At 39.6% G+C, this 17,468-nt stretch overlaps 1 protein-coding gene across 3 annotated transcripts in view; it reads right to left on the reverse strand.

The window, feature by feature from the left end:
- RAB3C (RAB3C, member RAS oncogene family) overlaps positions 1-17,468 on the reverse strand; it is a 355,923-nt gene that overhangs the window by 165,661 nt on the left and 172,794 nt on the right. For all 3 annotated transcript variants that reach the window (XM_045285172.1, XM_004703596.2, XM_045285173.1), the window contains exon 3: positions 683-801. In XM_045285172.1, the coding sequence (XP_045141107.1) occupies positions 683-801 (119 nt within the window). The remainder of the gene's footprint in view (positions 1-682; positions 802-17,468) is intronic.

The following is a 17,468-nucleotide window of genomic DNA, read 5'->3' on the forward strand; positions in this document are numbered from 1 at the left end:
TTCTTGTGGCAAGAGTCAGAAAGGATTTGGGTTTTATCTTTTCCTTCAGCCCAGCCCTTGGAAGTTTTTCATCCTGAAGAACCCATTTAACAACTGTTCTAGACCAGAGGTCAGCAACCTTTTCCTGTAAAGGGCCAGAGCGTAAGTAGGTTGTGCTTTGCAAGCACTATGGTCTCTATTGCAAGGACGCAATTCTGCCATTTCAGGGTGAAATCAGCCACAGATAACAACAGCAGGCATACAGAAAAGGGTACTTATGTTTTAATAACACTGTAGTTACAGAAACAGACGGCATGCCGAATTTGGCCTACAGGTGGGACTTGGCCCATGGGCTGTAGTGTGTTGTTTATTCCACACGAGTACATTTCTCAGCTATTCATTATTTGCAGTTAAAAATTCAGAAGCAGTGCTCTACTCTCCACGGAGTAAAGGCTGACAGGATGCAAAGCACAGAACTGACAAAACGTAGAGGGGGAAATCACAAAATGATTTGTCATCAATCACTACATAATGGTTCTAAGCATAATGAGCATGTGTTTGTTTTATGCAGGACAAGTGGGCCTGCAGAGTATAATAAATACACACATTGCCTGGCAATAGGGTAATTGCTGTGGGGGAAGAAGAGAACCCAAAGGGAAGACCATCAATGTAATGTGTAATGTCAGGGTTTGCTCTTACTCACCAATCCTGCACCGCAGTGAAGGACTCTTCGTTTGTGATGTCGTACATTAAAATAAAGCCCATGGCCCCACGGTAATAGGCTGTGGTGATGGTCCTGTATCTCTCCTGGCCTGCTGTGTCCTAAAAAATAACAATAATAAGCTCTCAAACATAAGGCAATACATCTTGTGGGAAGCGATTCATGATCCAGAAAAGTCACAGCACACATTTTAAAACATCCTTGCAAAACATAATTCCGTATCTTATTCAGTCATGGTTCTTCCTAAAGACTTTCAGATGGTGGCTTTGCAATATTGGGAAAAAATGTTTTTGGATAAAGGTCTAGCTCAAAGTTTCTCATAGTTATGTTCACTCCCATTAAGTCACATCTAACAGTCCTTGGTTGATATAGGTCAACTTGTTCACTGCTAATTGAAAGTGGGTGACTTCAATCTGCCCAGAGGCACCTGAGAAGCAAGGAGGGCTTGGCATTTTACTTCTGAAAAACCAGTCATTGAAAACATGTGGCGCACAGTTCTGCTCTGATACACGTGGGAACTCCTTGAGTCGGGATCAGTCTGGGGCCAAGGCTGGGGCAGGGGGAGTGTTGATGGCACCTTGGTTAAAACGCTTAGCTTTGAACTAAAAGGTCTGTGAGCCCAATCCACCAGCCACTGTGTAACAGGGACAATTTATGGCGTTGGGAACCCTATAGTCTTTCTACTCTCCTGAGGAGGCTGGGAGGGAGAGGGAGAACTTGAACTGCCAAGACTTCATCTAACAGTTGAATGCTTAAAGGTTTTGCCTTCAAATTGTATATAAGTTGCAACAAAGGGCACAATCTTCAACCTTATTTGGATTTAATACCAGAAACACAAGCTAGTTGGAGGTTTTTGTCACTTAAAAGCTTATTAAGAATAAAAAGTCACAGCAGATCAAGGAAATGAGGTAACAAACATAAAGAGGAAATTTCTGTTTTCTCCATAACCTAGGGAGGCATGACAAATATAACAAAATTAATAGACCCCACCTTGACTGTGCATTGACACTGGTTAGTTACAATGATTTCAGAATTATACACTCATTAGCATTTTCTTCCAGGAAATCAGGAGGAAAGAGAAGTCAGAGAAACACTTCATTATAGTTGATGTTTAGTAATGATGAAGAAGGTTATGATGGATCATTTCATAATGTCAAGTGCCACTAACGTAATTAACCATGAGCAGTCTCAGAAAGCAAGGTACCTCTGACTGAAAAGGTACCTCTTCTTCGTTTGTTCAGGTAACTAGCTTCAAACCTGCGCTTCCCCTCCCTGATAGACTCTATTAACTGGATATACCTGCCGATTTTCTCAAAAGGTAGGCTTCTCGACTGAAAACTGCAACCAGAAATCTCTTACCAAGAAAATAAGGGAGGAGAACATAATTAAAAAATAAAAACTCTCATCCAGGAGTGACAGCTTTCATTGTTCTGGTTCCTAAGAAAACAGAATTGTTCTACTTGGTTCAAATGTTTTGAATTCTCAATCATCTGTTTCAGAACAAAATTGGACTTTAGTGAATGGTTCGATGAAAAACATTTGAATATCTGTCAAGCTTTACAGGTAACAAACAGAACTTTCTCAGTTTCAATTTTGACACTTTTGTCTTTGCTTTATTTCCTCCAAAGAAACTCCCCCTCTCCCCCCACAACTGTATGTGCTGCATTCACAAATCCTTCGGAGGCCACGTGGAGATAATATATAGTGTTAAGCCTGAGAAAATAGCTTTCTTTCACAAGGTATGTAGCAATATTGTAATGTGTTCTTTGTTGTGGTAGTTACCTCTCTCTGTGTTGAATCAAAGGGAAAATGGAACCAATCGATAACAAAGCAAAACTCAGTATCAACAAATCAAAATGCATTTACTGAATGTCTAGATAGAGAAAAATCGGACAGGCAATCCTTGTACATAACAGAAAAGGTAATTTTCTAGACGGAGAAATAAAAACACGTCAGTGTTAACTGATCAGCAATGGTAATTTAATTAAGCTAACAAAAGAATAAATCAAAGACTGCAATAGTCCAAAGAAGATGTCAATAAAATGGGACCTGGATGACTAGCACAAGACATGAAAGGATCATTAGGGAGCTCCCAAAGGGGGAGGGGCGAGAAGCAGGGTACTAGCTCAGTCATTTGTCATTCAAGCAAGTGCAGAGATCTCAATCTATATTTTGCTACATTGTGTACCTGCAGGGATTATTTCAAATCTTAAAAGAAAGGTCAAATTGTGTTCAACATAATTAGACTTAAAAGAGATTGATCAATTCATTTGCTCATTCAATAAGCATTTAGTGGATACACAGAACAAGTTCATCACCACCACCATCATCATCACCACCACCACCACCACCACCATCATCATCATCATCATCATCATCATTGCCATTTGTCATCTAATCAATCCAGATTGGGTGACCCCATGTGTTTAAAGCTGCACTTACTCCATAGAAATTTCTTTTTTATTAAATTTAAAAACTATTGCTGTTAAGAATCTACACAGCAAAGTATACACCAATGCAACCATTTCCACATACACCAGTTAAGGACATTGATTGCATTCTGGGGGTTGTGCAACCATGTGCAGCTTCCTTTTCTGAGTGGTTCCTCCCTGGTTAGCATACTTTCACTGCCTACAAGGTTCCTAGCTAATCTTTACATGTCATTGTCAATATGGTCCCACACAGATCATTCTAAAAAGAGCACAATGCTCAAGGCAGTCATTATTTATTAGTTTACCAAAATAATTATTTGGTTTTAAGATGCTTTCGGGGGATATTACTGGTTTAAGGTTTAGACATGATCCCAGAGCAATAGTTTCAGGGGCTTCATGACCTTATGACTAGCCCTTCTCTGTAGGTATAGCTCTGAATTGCTTCCTACTGTCTTCCTTTCCATCTACAAACCTCCCGTTAGTATTTTTGGTCGGCTAATCTAGTGTATATAAACTCTCTCAGCTTCTCTTTCTCTGGGAAGGTTTTAATTCACCCTCAATCTTTAAAACAATATATTATTAATTGGGAGTTAATACACATATTATATCATTCTATAGTTCAAGCACATCCAGCAGAAGTGTACAATTGCTACTACAATCAGTTTCCAACATTCATTTTCTTCCTGGACTCCTGGACATCATCTTTCTTCCCTTCCCCCAACCTCTGTTCACACCCCCGCGGGGGCTCCCCACATCTCTCCCACCCTGCCTGAAACCCTTCTTCTTCTTTTTTTAAAAAATCCTTTTATTGGGAACTCTTACAGACATCATAACATTCCATAGTTCAATCATATCAAGCAGTATTGTACAAATGCTACCCCAGTTAGTTTCAAAACATATTCTTTTTTCTTAAACTCCTTGCTATCAACTCCTTTTTTTTTTAATCCCCTCCCTCCCCCACCCTGTCCCTCAGGAACTCTTATTTATGCATTTATTTGTCGTTTCTTACACCATTCAATATATCAATTGACATACAATTCTGTTATTCACTCTCCTTGAGTGGAGTTATATAGTAATCAATGCTATCAGCTCCCCCTTTCTCCTCTTCCTCTTCTTCTCCTCTCTCCCCCTACCATCAAGGATAATTCTGATGCTTGGGGTTGCAAGGGGATTTGAGGGAGGGCAGTTTGACCACCTTGCTGCCATGGGTTGAAGATGTCCTTGGAAACTGACTTAGCTTAGTATCCACAGCAAAGAGAAGACAAGAGCTCTGTGCCGGATCTCCGGCCTGCTCTGGATCTCCAACCTGCTCTCATGGATCTCCAGCCTACTCCCGCTCTCTGGCCTGCTCTCATGGATCTCCGGCCTGCTCTGGATCTCCAACCTGCTCTCATGGATCTCCTGCCTGCTCATGGATCTCCAGCCTGCTCATGGATCGCCAGCCTACTCCAGCTCTCTGGCCTGTTCATGAGTCTCTGGCCGGCTCTGGTTCTCCAGCTGGCAGTCACATTCTCTTGATTTCCTGATCTAACAATGGGAGCCCAGAACGGGTGATTCTAAATGGGCGCCATCTTCCCAGAAGTCTCCCGAAAACCTTATGCCACTTGTCCCTTTGGTTCCTCAGTCTTGGGCTTCACATACCAAAACACAGGAAAACATACAACGCAACTTCTAGAGGGTGACCTCCAATGGTATAACACCTCTCAGGTACACCCTCATTTGCTCTTTTACCTTTCAAGATCTTAATATTTATCTTTCTGGCCTCCAACATTTTGGGAGAAAAATTGGCAATTAATCCTATCGAGGAGTCTTTGTATGTGACTCATTGCTTTTCTCTCACTGTTTTCTGATTTCTCTCATCTTTAATTTTTCAGAGACTCACCATAATGCATATTGCTGTAGTTATCTTTCGTTTCATTCTGTGTAGAATTGTGTGAGTTCATGGGTTTGTACATTAATGTCATTAGGTTGTGAAAATTGGCTGTCATTCTTTCTTCAAATTATTTCTGTTCCTTCTGATCTTTCACCCCCACCTGGAATTCTCATGATCCAGGTATTAGGTCTCTTATGCAACCACTCTTATTTCCCTTCCATATCTGTGATTGTAACAATGCTGTATTGTTCTTAGGTGCCATTAACTTTAAGTTAGTCCTGACTTAAAGTGACCCCAGGGACAACAAAACAGAACACTGCCCATTCCGACTTCCTCCTCACAAGGGCTGTGTGTGAAACCATCGTGACAGCTACTGTGTCTATCTCACATAGGGTCCGTCTTCTTGCTCACCGATCATCCCCGTTGTCAAGCATGCTATCTTTCTCCAGGGATTTAGCTTCCTGATAACATGCCTAAAGTACACGAGCCGGAGTCCTGACGGCCTTATTTCTACAAAAGCAAAACAAAACAAAAAACTATAAACTATACTAATTGGGAATTCGGTAGATAAGAGAAAAAAGCAGCACTAGAAAGTAATTCAAAGTTCTATGTGAAAAGAAAGATCCCTAACAAAAGGTAGGCATGGGCAAGTATAAGGGTGGATACTAAGGGGCATTTTGGCTGTACTTCTTCTAAGACAGATTTATTTGTTCTTCTGGAAGTCCATGGGATATTTATTATTAATCACAAACACCATCATTCAAAGCATGAACTCTTCTTTGCCTTTCCTTATTCATTACCCAACTTCCACGCACACACGAGTTCACTGAAAATACCATATTAGTAGCAACTCCGTCCTCAAGGTGATATCTTTGCTCCTTAGCAATTTCACAAGGTCTTTTGAAGTAGATTTGCCCATTGCTATATGTTATTTGTGTAAGGAGTCTTGGTCACACAGTGGTTATTATGTATTGGGCTGCTAATCACAAGGTCAGCAGTTTGAAACCACCAGACACTTTTCAGGAGAAAGATGGGGCTTCCTACTCACATCAACAGTTATAGTCTCAAAAACCCAGAGTGACCATTCGACTCTATCCTATAGAGTCACCATGAGTCAGAATTGACTACATGGCAGTGAGTTTGTTATACATTACTTAGTGCTCTGACCTCTGCTTCTATGGATAGTGTTGATGCAGGTCAATGACATACTTGACAATATCAGTTTTTTCCCCACTAGTCATGATATTGCTTATTGGTCAGGAGCTTATTGTGAGGAGTTTTGTTTTCTTAACGTTGAGATATAATTCATACTTCATGCTATGGTCCTTGATTTCATCAGTAAGTGCTTCCGGTTCTCTTTACTTTCAGCAACCAAGGGTTTGTATACTTCAGTTTGTTAATGAGTCTTCCTTCAGTCCTAATGGCAGGTTCTTTTTGCTACAGCCAAGCTTCCAGGATTACTCAGCGCAAAAACTGAGTGCATCTGATGAAAGGCTACAACTCTGCCCACGCCTTTTCTAAGTTGTAAACCAAGTGTTATCCCGTTGTTCTGCCTGAATGTCTCTTGATCTTTGTTCCCCATAAACACAATCCTAGAATTCCTATTTCTTGCAATATTATCCAGAATTTGTTATGATCCACACACCTAATGTCTTTACATATTCAATAAACCACGGTAAATATTTACGCTTTCAGTCAAGATCTATGTGACATCAGCAGTTTTACTCCCCATTCTATATTCTCTTCAGAAACTAGCTTGAATTTCTGGCAGCGTCTTGTCAATGTATTGTCACAACCACTTAAAAAGTATCTTGTGTGTGAAATCAGTGATATTGTCCAATGATTTCAAAGGCTTTCTTTGGAGTGGATGCATAAATGGATCTCTTCCAATCCGGTGGTCATGTTTTCCAAATCTCTTGGCATAAAGGAATGAGTGCATCCATCGTTACATCTCTTTGTTGAATCATCTCCAGCAGTGTCCTGTCAATTGCAGAGGCTTTGGTTTTGACAATATTTGCAATACAGCTTAGATTTCTTTCTCTAATACCATTGGTTATTGATCAGATGCTATCACATGGAACAAACTACGTTTGTATAGTGATTGTGTATATGCCTTCCATGTTCTTTTGATTCTTCCTATGCCGTTTACTATTTTACCCACAGGAATTTTCCATAGTTCAACTCAAGGCTCGGATCTTTTGTCTCCGGTTCTTCCAGCTGTAAATGTGCCCAGCTGGTCTTCCCTTTTGGTTTTCTAACTCCAGGTCTTTGCACATTTCATCACATGACTTTGTCTTAGTGAGTCATCCTTTGAACTCTTTTATTCAGCTCGTTGACATCATCATTTCTTCCAGTTGCTTTAGATATTCTGTGTTCAAGAGCAAATTTCAGAGTCTCTTCTGACATTCATTTGGGTCTTTTCTTTCTTCCCTGTCATTTCAACGAGCTTTTGCTTTCTTCACGTGTGATGTACTTGATGCCATGCCGCAACTCACCTGTTTTTGGTCATCACTGTTCAATGTTTCAAATCTCTTCTTGAGATTGTTACTAAAGTTAGGTAAGATGCTCAATTGGGCTCTTGTGAATTTATATTAACTTTTATTTATAATTACGTTATAATTATAAAATGTAATCTTATAATTACATGTTATAAGAATCTATAATTAATTTTCTTCAGCTTCATATTGAACTTGCATATGGCAATTGATGGTCTGTTCTACAATTGCCCCCTGGTCTTGTTCTTATTAATGATATTGAACTTCTTCAATGTCATTTTCCACAGATTTAGTGGATTTGATTGCTGTGTATTTCAACCACAGTAATAGCTTTTGCTGTTGAAAAGAGATAACCACAATGAATAAGTCATTGGTCTTGCATTAGAATTATCATGTGATCTCTACTGTAATTTTTTTCACCAAGACCTTATTTCCCCACTACCAATCACTTATCCTTTGTTTCTAATGTTTGCATCTCAATGACTAATGACTTATTTTTGAAATGTGATTTTATGTTTAACTTCAGATTGTGGGAAACTACAAAAGCCAAACTCACTGCCATTGAGTCAATGCCCATTTCTTTTGACCTTGTAGAACAAAGTAGGACAGCCCCTGTGGATTTCTGAGATGAATTCTCTATAGGAGTAGAAAGTGCTGTCTTTCCCCCTCAGATCTATTCCCCCATAGAGTATTCAATGGCTAACTTAAAAAAATTCAAGCTGCCTCTGCATGGACTTGAACCACCAACTTTTCAGTGAGCAGCTAAGTACATTAACCATTTGTATCACCCAGGGACTGTGTTAAGTATACATTAAACTTAATTTGTCTACTCTGGGTGGCATTTTATATAATTACATATTTTACACATTAAAATGATTTTATTAACCAGAACATTATGTTTCTTTCTTACATGTGTGCAAAAGGTTATGTAAGTAGTAAAAATAACAATTTTTAACGAAGTAGATAATATAGCAATTTAAATTTGCAGGGCAGTTAATTCTCTCAGTGAGAATATTCTTTTATATACATATATAGACAAATACATATATATACATATATACTACTAGTTCTGAATAACATTGTTTAAAATAACCAGAATTATATATATGTATTACTTCATGAAATGTCACCCTAAAAATACTGAGATACAATAATAGAAAAATCTAAAGCCATATGTATATTGATATACAACCTCTCAAAGTAACATAAAAATCCCAAATTCTGATTATTATCCATCACTTCTTTTATATGAGGTTAATTTTTTATTTCCTTAAATAGAATTCAAACAGCATTGGACTTAGGCTGATTAAAAAGAACAAGTGAACAAAGACACGCAAATCTTTTATGTTTTCTTGTTGAATAGTTTTAACCTTGAATAGGAATATTTTTTTTATTTAGAGCAGTTAAATCTCTAGTAAAATAAAATTCATAAACTCCTTTTCCCTATTACTCTTGTACAAATAGTCAGTTTGAATTCATTGATAGCCACGTAGCTATACTAGCATCTGTGAAACAAGCCTGCATTTTAGAGGACAGTACTAATAAACCTTTCCCTAAATAGCTCTTCAATCAATTTACATTTTCCTCCTACCGATTGCCCTTTACCCATCCTCTTGACACCAGCAGACTTTGTTCATCAGATTTTCTTGTCATGACGTTTAGCTTTGGGATACCAAAACCTCCATTTTACAATGGCATCCACTTTTAAGTAAAACCTGATAAAATAAGCCCAAGGCAGAAGGATAAAACTTGACCTATTATTTCAAGGCAGTGTTACCATGGTGATTCATCTTCCAGAAGAGAGAGAAAGCCATATACAGTACCTTTGGTGTGTGTGGCTGGTGGGCTGGTGGTGGGGGGGAGTGTCTTTGACTCCACTATAGGTGATATCCTGGCATATCAACAACCAATTGTATTTTTATGCTTATGAGAGTTGGAGTCACTTTTCAGTAAAAACTATTTAAATGTTCAGATGTATTCTTTTCATGACCTTACAATTAAAATCGAGTAAAAGAATCTTTACATATTTTATTTTGAAAGCTTGTTTTCTGAGTATACTCAGAACAGAGGCAGAGAAAAATGCCTTTTCTGCGGGGTTTTATTCTTATTCTTTTTGACATGCTTCTTCCCATTGGGATTTTGATTATGCTCAACTTGTTAAAAACCTCAGGGAAAAATAAATGCAGTCGACTTAGAGCTTTTAGCTAAGGTTGGTGAATGTTTTTCTTTACAGCACCATGGTGAATCCAATTAAACACATGGTTTAGAAGTATAACCGGTTTTTAAGTGTGTCTTTTACTATTGCACTAAAATTAGTAATTAAGACTTAAACCAGGCTCTTCTTGCAAAGGATTGGGGAGCTTTACTCCCACAAGTCATGTGCTAGGCTGGGTGGATGGCTGTCTACTTAATCCTGATCTGTGCTCATGCTCAGGCACATACCTGGAGAGAGAGAACAGGATTGAGGAGGAGAGAGATGCCATGCGGTGGTTGATTTCCCATGGTTTCGTATGTGAAGGTCATGTGAGTTTCTCATGGATCAGTGCACACGCCAGCAGGTAGCTGCACGTACGGCATCTTGCCACTGACCCACATTCAAGAGAATTGTCTACTGGGGGAGGCAGGAAGCAGAGGTGGAGGATAAGGATGTAACGTCTCTACTTTTGTATGCCTGAGGATGGCTTTATTTAACCTTTATTTGGGATCAATGCTTTTTGTGCAATGCTAGCTATATTTTTTCTGCTATTCATAGCATCATTCCATTGTTTTTAGCACATGATAATATATTTTTTCTGAAACTGCTCTTAAGAATTTTTCATTTTTGGTTTGATCTAGTTTCACTGTGATGTGGCTACATGTATATTTCTTTAGTAGGGGTTCAGTTTCCTTCCTACTTTTGAAGATTCTTGTCTTTCAACAATTTTGGGAGGGTAGGGAATAAAAGCAGCCATTAGCTCTTTAAATTATTTTTAGCCTGTTCTTTGTATTACTTTATTTTGGAATTAAAATTAGATGCCAGGCAGGTAGGGTGGCTAAACAACCTAGTTTTCCCAGGGATGTCTCACTTTATGATCAATTCATACTCTATTTATAGATTATTGCCACATCAGTAACTTTTTTCAAAGAGTAGGGGAGAGGGTTTAAAAGTTGGGTGAGTTGCAACAACGCAAAACTTGTAGGTTTGAAATTTTAACTTTAGAATAGTAGTATTTCTGTGACTTACTCAGTCCCTACCCAGGTTGAAACCTTGTTTGGAAACATTGAAGAAGATGATTAAAAGGATGCGTTGTCAAGTGGCCTCAGAGGGCTGGATCTGGGTAGCAGGTTACCTCACCTCTATTGTATTCTGTCTGCTCCTCCTCCTCTCCTTGCTGCTGTTGCCTGATCCTAGACGTATTATCATTTAAGATCACCTTGCCACCTCCACTATCGACAATATACTACCATGATTGAAACACGTACTCCCTATGCAAAATCATCCCGTGTCTTATAATTGGCCAGAAACAAACTTAAAATTCCTTAGATTTCTTTTCATCTGGCTTAACAAGCCCAACTTTATATTTTCAATTGTTATACATCTTCCTGTGTTTTTGTATCCATCATATCAGAATTGGATCAGACTCCCCAATTCCATCCTATGTTTCCTGATACCAGTCTTTTAATGCAAGTATATTTATTAAGGAGGAATCCTGGTAGCTTAGTAGTTAAGTGCTGGGCTGGTAAACTTAGGGTCAGCAGTTGAAAACCACCAGCTAACCCTAGGGAGAAAGATGAGGCTCCTTACTTCCATAAACAGTGATAGTCTCAACCCCACAGGAGCAGTTCTACTGTGACTTACAGGATCGAATGAGGTCAATACTGACTCATAGTGAGCCTATAAGCTGGGGCAGAACTGCTCCTGTGGGTCTGAGCCTGTAACTGTTTATGGGAGCAGAGAGCCTCATCTTTTTATATACTCCGGTAGATATTCATTGAAGCACCCAGTTTTTCAGCCTTGTGTTTTCAAGCTCAAGAAAACCCCTAAACATCTCTTTTTAAAAAGTGAAAATGCCCAATCAGTTGAACATTCCTTTTCTTTTTCTAAGTAAAAAACAAAACATAACAAAAAAACTAGTTCTTAATTTAGCCTAAGCAATTTAATGCATGGGTCAAGTTTAGCCTTGAGTGTCAATATAAATATAAGGCAAAAGTCAGATTGTTTGACCTAATTAATATTCGATCTCAGTTAAGTCCTTGTTTAAAACCAACCATGCATTGAAAATTCATATTCCTAATATTGCACTGGGCCCAGTGATGAATAAGCATGTGCCTGGAAGACAACATTCTAAACCAATGAATTGACATTCCCTATAAAGGATGATTGTGCCAGTGACGCAGCACTGGGCAGTATTTCCTTCTGTTGTACACGACTCAGTAGCACCTGACAACAGTGACGTAAACAGGTCAATGACGCCACCTGAGAAAATGAGTGTTTGTGAAGTGCTTATCGCATATAGTGTGCAGGACGTGCTCAGGGGACCAGAGAAAGAACAGGCAGAACCTGGAAAAGCCTCAGGAAAAGATAGGGCTGCGCAGGTCCCCCGTGACGGACAGGCTTTGAAGAGCTGAGGGCACATGCTCATCAGAGGAGTGACACAACGACAATCAGCATGATGGAAAGACACCTGGATTTGGGTCAGGAAAAAACCAGGACTGGCACTTACCTCTTATCCTTTAAGCATTGCACACCACTTGCCCTCCACAGTGATTACAATCCTATTTAAAATATTTTGTTTGGCATCAAAATTTTAACCAGGAGCTACAATGATCATGTAATTCCTATATCTGTCTTTCTGCCTGCCTGTCTGTCTCTCTTTCTCCAACTACAGCATATTGTTTGTTGTTCTTAAGTGCAGTTGAGTTAGTTCTGGCTGACAGGGACCCTCTGTACGACAGACTAGAACACTGACCAGTCACACCATCCTCAAAATGGTTCCTATGTGGGAGCCCATTTTTGCAAATATTGTGTCAATCCATCTCATTGAAGATCTTCCTCACCTCATTGAAGAAAGACACTCATTAAAAAAACAACTATTGTCTATAAAGGGCACAACATTGAGGATGAAGTGTTGTTCCTTCTAGAGCAGCAGAGGAGAAAATAAGAATCTATGACTTGGATCTGGATGTATGAATGAACAAGTAACCCATTGGCCTGTTGAAATAGAGATGATCAATCTTTTTAATTAAAGTCCTTGTGAGGATTCAATAAAATCACAATTACAGAGATTTCTTGCCCATACTAGGTGCTCAATATTCAGACTTTCTTCCTTTTAACAGCAGAAATGGGTGGACAGAATAACAAAGGATTTGGGTTCCGACCACGTGTGGAGAGTCACAGGCTGCGTGGCTTTGGGAATATCACTTCAGGCTTCGCTTTCCTGGATTTCAAGATGAAATGAAAACTTAATACTTAGGTGGTTGAACTTCATTCTAAAATGCCATCCACAGCATCGTTATTATTGATTGTATTAATGAAGATAAAGAAGGGAAGTCTTTTCAAATAACACTCGAATGTGTCTGTTAAGATGCTATGGGATGGCTCAATGCAACATCGCACGTAGTTCTTACTGATTCTACTCTATGGTAAGAGACAAAGTAAAGAGACCTATCCTTCAAAATTAGTCCAAATCCATTTGCGCTCATTCATTCTATCATTATGACATCTATTGATTCCTTTAAGGTCCTCTGTACAATCTCATTTTTATGATTGCTTTGATCTCATTAAGAGACCATGTCTATTGATTTACAACAGTGTTTGACGATCAAAGCAGTGATTCCCAATTTCAAACCATTGGTCACATTGATTGACAAGAATTATTTCACCATCTGATGCATGTATATTCTAAAATATACAGGGAGATAATGGGAAATGAAAATGTAGAATCAGATGCTAGAGAAACAACCCTTTAGGGAAGGAATCAGCAGGCAGCTAGCTATGCAACAGACATGGGCACGAAGGATAAACAGTTAAACGCCTCAGGGAACAAGGCTGGAAAACAAGTGAACAGGTAGTAAGGATTGAGTGCCGACTTTGGAAAAGTTGCCTGGCTTGCCCAAAAGTTGGTTTCCATTGAGTCAGCCTCACCTCAGGGTGACACGAGAAGGGAATACCCTGAGATCCGATACCATCCCATGGTGGGCTGCAGATTGGACCATTGCGATCCACAGAATTTTTCATCGGATGATCTCCAGAAGTAGGACACCAGATTTTTATTCCAGTCCATTGTAGTCTGAAAGCATTGTAGCAGCATGCAAGACTGTTATTGAACTACTAATGGCTCACTAATCCACATAGTATAATTATTAATAAAGAGATATTTCTCTATTATAGGTGATGAGGACTTGATGCATTTACTGAAGGACTGCCACTTACACCTCAGCAGAAAGAAAACAAAATACTCACAACTGGACTTATCAGCAACATTATGATAAATAGAGAAAAAACTGAAGTTCCAAGGATTTAATTTCACATGGATTCACAATCAACATTCGTGGAAGCAGTGGGCAACAAATCAAACGATATAGTTAGATATATTCTGACTATGAGCCAGAATCCACTCTGATAGCAGTGAGTTTGTATTTTTGGTTTGGACCCAAGCTATCATATTTCAGTCACCTCATTTGCAATTGGAATCTGGATAATGAATAAGAAAGAGTAAATAATGATAAATATGAATCATGGTATTTGAAAATAATATTGAATTGATCATGGACTATCAGAAGAACCAACAAATCTGTTATGGAAGTATATCCAGAAACAAGGATTGTAATACTGTATCACACACTTTGGATACGTTATTATGAGGGGCCAGTCTCATGGTACTTTCAATCAACTCATATGCATATATAAGTTGGACATTAAATAAGAAAGACCAAAGAAGAATCAACACATTTGAATGTGGTGCTGGTGAAGAACATTGAAAGTCCCGTGGACTGCCAAAAGAACACACACATCCGAATTGGAAGAGGTATAGCCACACTGTTCCCCAGAAGCAAGCCGGGTAAGACTTCATCTCACGTACTTTGGACATGTTGCCAGGAGACACCAATCCCTGGAGGAGGATATGATGCTTGGTAAAGTAGAGGGGCAGTGAAACAGAGGAAGGCCCTCAGCAAGATAGATGGACAGCATGGCTGTAGAAATGAGCTCCAGCATAAGCACCATGGTGAAGATGGGGCTAGGACTGCAAAGGGTTCATCTTGCTGTAGCTGGGGCCAACCTGAGTCAGAACCAACTGGAAGACACCTAACAGGCAGTCCCTGGAAAAGGACATCATGCTGGCACACCAACGGGCCAATGAGGAGGAAGAATACACTTAGTGAGATAGAGGGACACAGTGGATGAAACTGACACACAGCCCCAACTGTGAGGACGGGGGAAGACTGAGGAGTGTTTTGCTCCACTGAATACAGTCCATTAGGAATAGTTGTTACCTACTTGATGCCACCTAACGATAAGAATGTCTATTGTAAAATAGCTTTAAAAATAATCAAGACAAAATCTATTGCCATGGAGTCTATTTGGGGACTGAGTGGAATTGCCTCACAGGGTTTCCAATGCTGTCATTTTTTTCATGGAAGTGATTGCCACATCTTTCTCCCACGGAACAGCTGGTAGGCTCAAACTGCTGACCGTGTCAATAGCCAGGCATTTATTAAACAACTGCCCCACAGTGCTCCCCCAAATAATGTTTAGTATCCAATAATACTAAGAAAGGTGAGGTGATATTATATCTAACTGGGATATCTAAACATCATAGGACAGTTTGAAATGCTAAGTAGTTGCCTAGCAATCGGATAAGTGGATGGAAATAGTGTACCCATTTGATTGGTGTATGTACAGGAAATATCAGCTTTTAAAATTAGGCCTCACTCAAGCCGAGACCATGTGTGACCTTGGGGGACCTTACATTTTTATGTGAGTTTATGTAATATCAGATTTTATAAGTCAAAGCCATCCAGTGGCTTTTAAGATGAACATATTTTCAAATGAAGCTTTGGAATATCACCCGGATAAGTAGATGATAAACTCTGGTTTATTGGTTACATTTTAAACATTTATGAAACGTCCTAGAGATGACTTCTGTCTCTCAGTTCTGATCAATCTATAGTTGAGTCTGGAGCTGAGGACCTGACCTGGAGGAACTGACATCAGAGTTGGGGTGATGGTTAGCTACGATGATGACTGACTCAGCGTCTGAGAGATGAGCCTTAGGAAGATGCAGAGGGACTTCCTCCAAGCTGAGAGGATATCGAGGTCTTTCTGAGGGGTAACAGGAAGCAACAACAACAACCAAAAAACATCATTAAAGGTAGAACTGGACTTTGTTGAGGGGAAAATGGGACCTGCAAAAATTCGGGAACATAGAAATGGAGGCACCCTGGCTTTCAGACTGGGAGCTGTGATTTCCCCTTGTGCTGAGGATAAGTCCCTGCATGAGTTGGGGAGAGGGGTGTGAGCTCCTTGGGGCCCCTGAAACTTTTAACATTGCTATTGTGTGATGCTGCTTTTGCTAGTGAAAAAGTACAACAGTAAAGCCTATATAAAACAATATCTAAAATGAAGTCAAATTCACATTAAAATTTTCATCTAAATCTAGAATAACATCTACAGAATTTTTAAAATCTGGGTTTGATTTAGGGGTCTCAGAATCCACAGGGTCAGGTCTCCTCGGCCCCATAGCCTTGCTATGAATCCAAGCAGACTCACAAGTGGGTTTGTGCTTCTCATGAACCAACAGCAATATTTACACATGAGTGAAAGATAAGAATGTCAGATGCCCCAAATGAAGCAAACAAAAACAAACAAACTTGTATTGACTCATATGAAAGAGAGAGCAGGCAGGCCATATAATATTTCAAACATCTATAAATAAGCATTTTTAATTTAAAGGAGTAATGTTATCAAGGGTTAAGTCATAGTTAAAAGGGGAAAAAGCAAACCAAAGAAAAACCCAAGCATACAGCACAATTTAGGGGTGTTTTGTTTTGTTTTTCATAGTAAAAAATTACAAAAAGCACGCATTACCACTGGACAAAATGCACTTATATCATCTGCCTCTAGTCTGGCACTACATATGTAAAATCATTTTTCTCATGTTTATGTTTCACTGACACATGGAAGCTAACATTAGAATCCTGGAAGGGCATCAGCAATGCAAATATAACTCAAATAATTCTACTTTCAATGTGGGAAAAAAGTCTGTTAGGGCTTGCTTGCCAGACCCATGTATTTTCCTCCCCACGGAAAGGGCTTCCATTGTGTGAAGAGCTGGGTAGCAGTCTGCGAGCAGATGCACTGGCACCCACCATTCTTCTCCCGCAGGAAAGGCAGATATTGCTCCCGCTGGGTACCACCACGCCTGGGTTGTGCTAGGGCTGGTGATCACGTTGCTATGCAAATAAGGTCAGGGTCTGGTCCTGACATGTTCTTCGCTTTGCTCCTAGTGCCAACTCCCTGCTCAAGCTGGCTAGTGATTTCACAAATGTGAGAGGCAGGCGGTTGGGCAGCACTGTCAGGCTGAATTCACACAAGTCAGTCATCTTCCACATGAAGATAAAGGGGTCATTCTGGATTATCTGGAAGCTGCTGGATAACAGGACCAGACGGAGCAAAGTATTCTTCTCTTGGAGCCAATAGCGATGAAATCTGATGTAGCTCAGGGCTGACTTAGGGCAACAAATGCTGGGGAAAGTTTCCCTTACTCATTGTTTTCTGGGAAGTCTCTCCTTTTTAAAAAAATACTTTTATCCAGGGCTCTTACTTCTCTTATCACAACCCATACATTCTTCCGGTGTGTCAAGCACATTTGCACATATGCTGCCATCATCATTTTCAAGGCATTCACTTGAACACCTGATATCCACTCCCCATTTCTTCCCCCTCCCTCCCTTACCCACCCTCCCTCATGGACCCTTGATAAGTTATA

This window comes from Echinops telfairi, unplaced genomic scaffold (genome assembly GCF_000313985.2).
Source record: "Echinops telfairi isolate 266 unplaced genomic scaffold, ASM31398v2 ScPeMD7_7469;HRSCAF=8507_1, whole genome shotgun sequence".
NCBI lineage: Eukaryota > Metazoa > Chordata > Mammalia > Afrosoricida > Tenrecidae > Echinops > Echinops telfairi.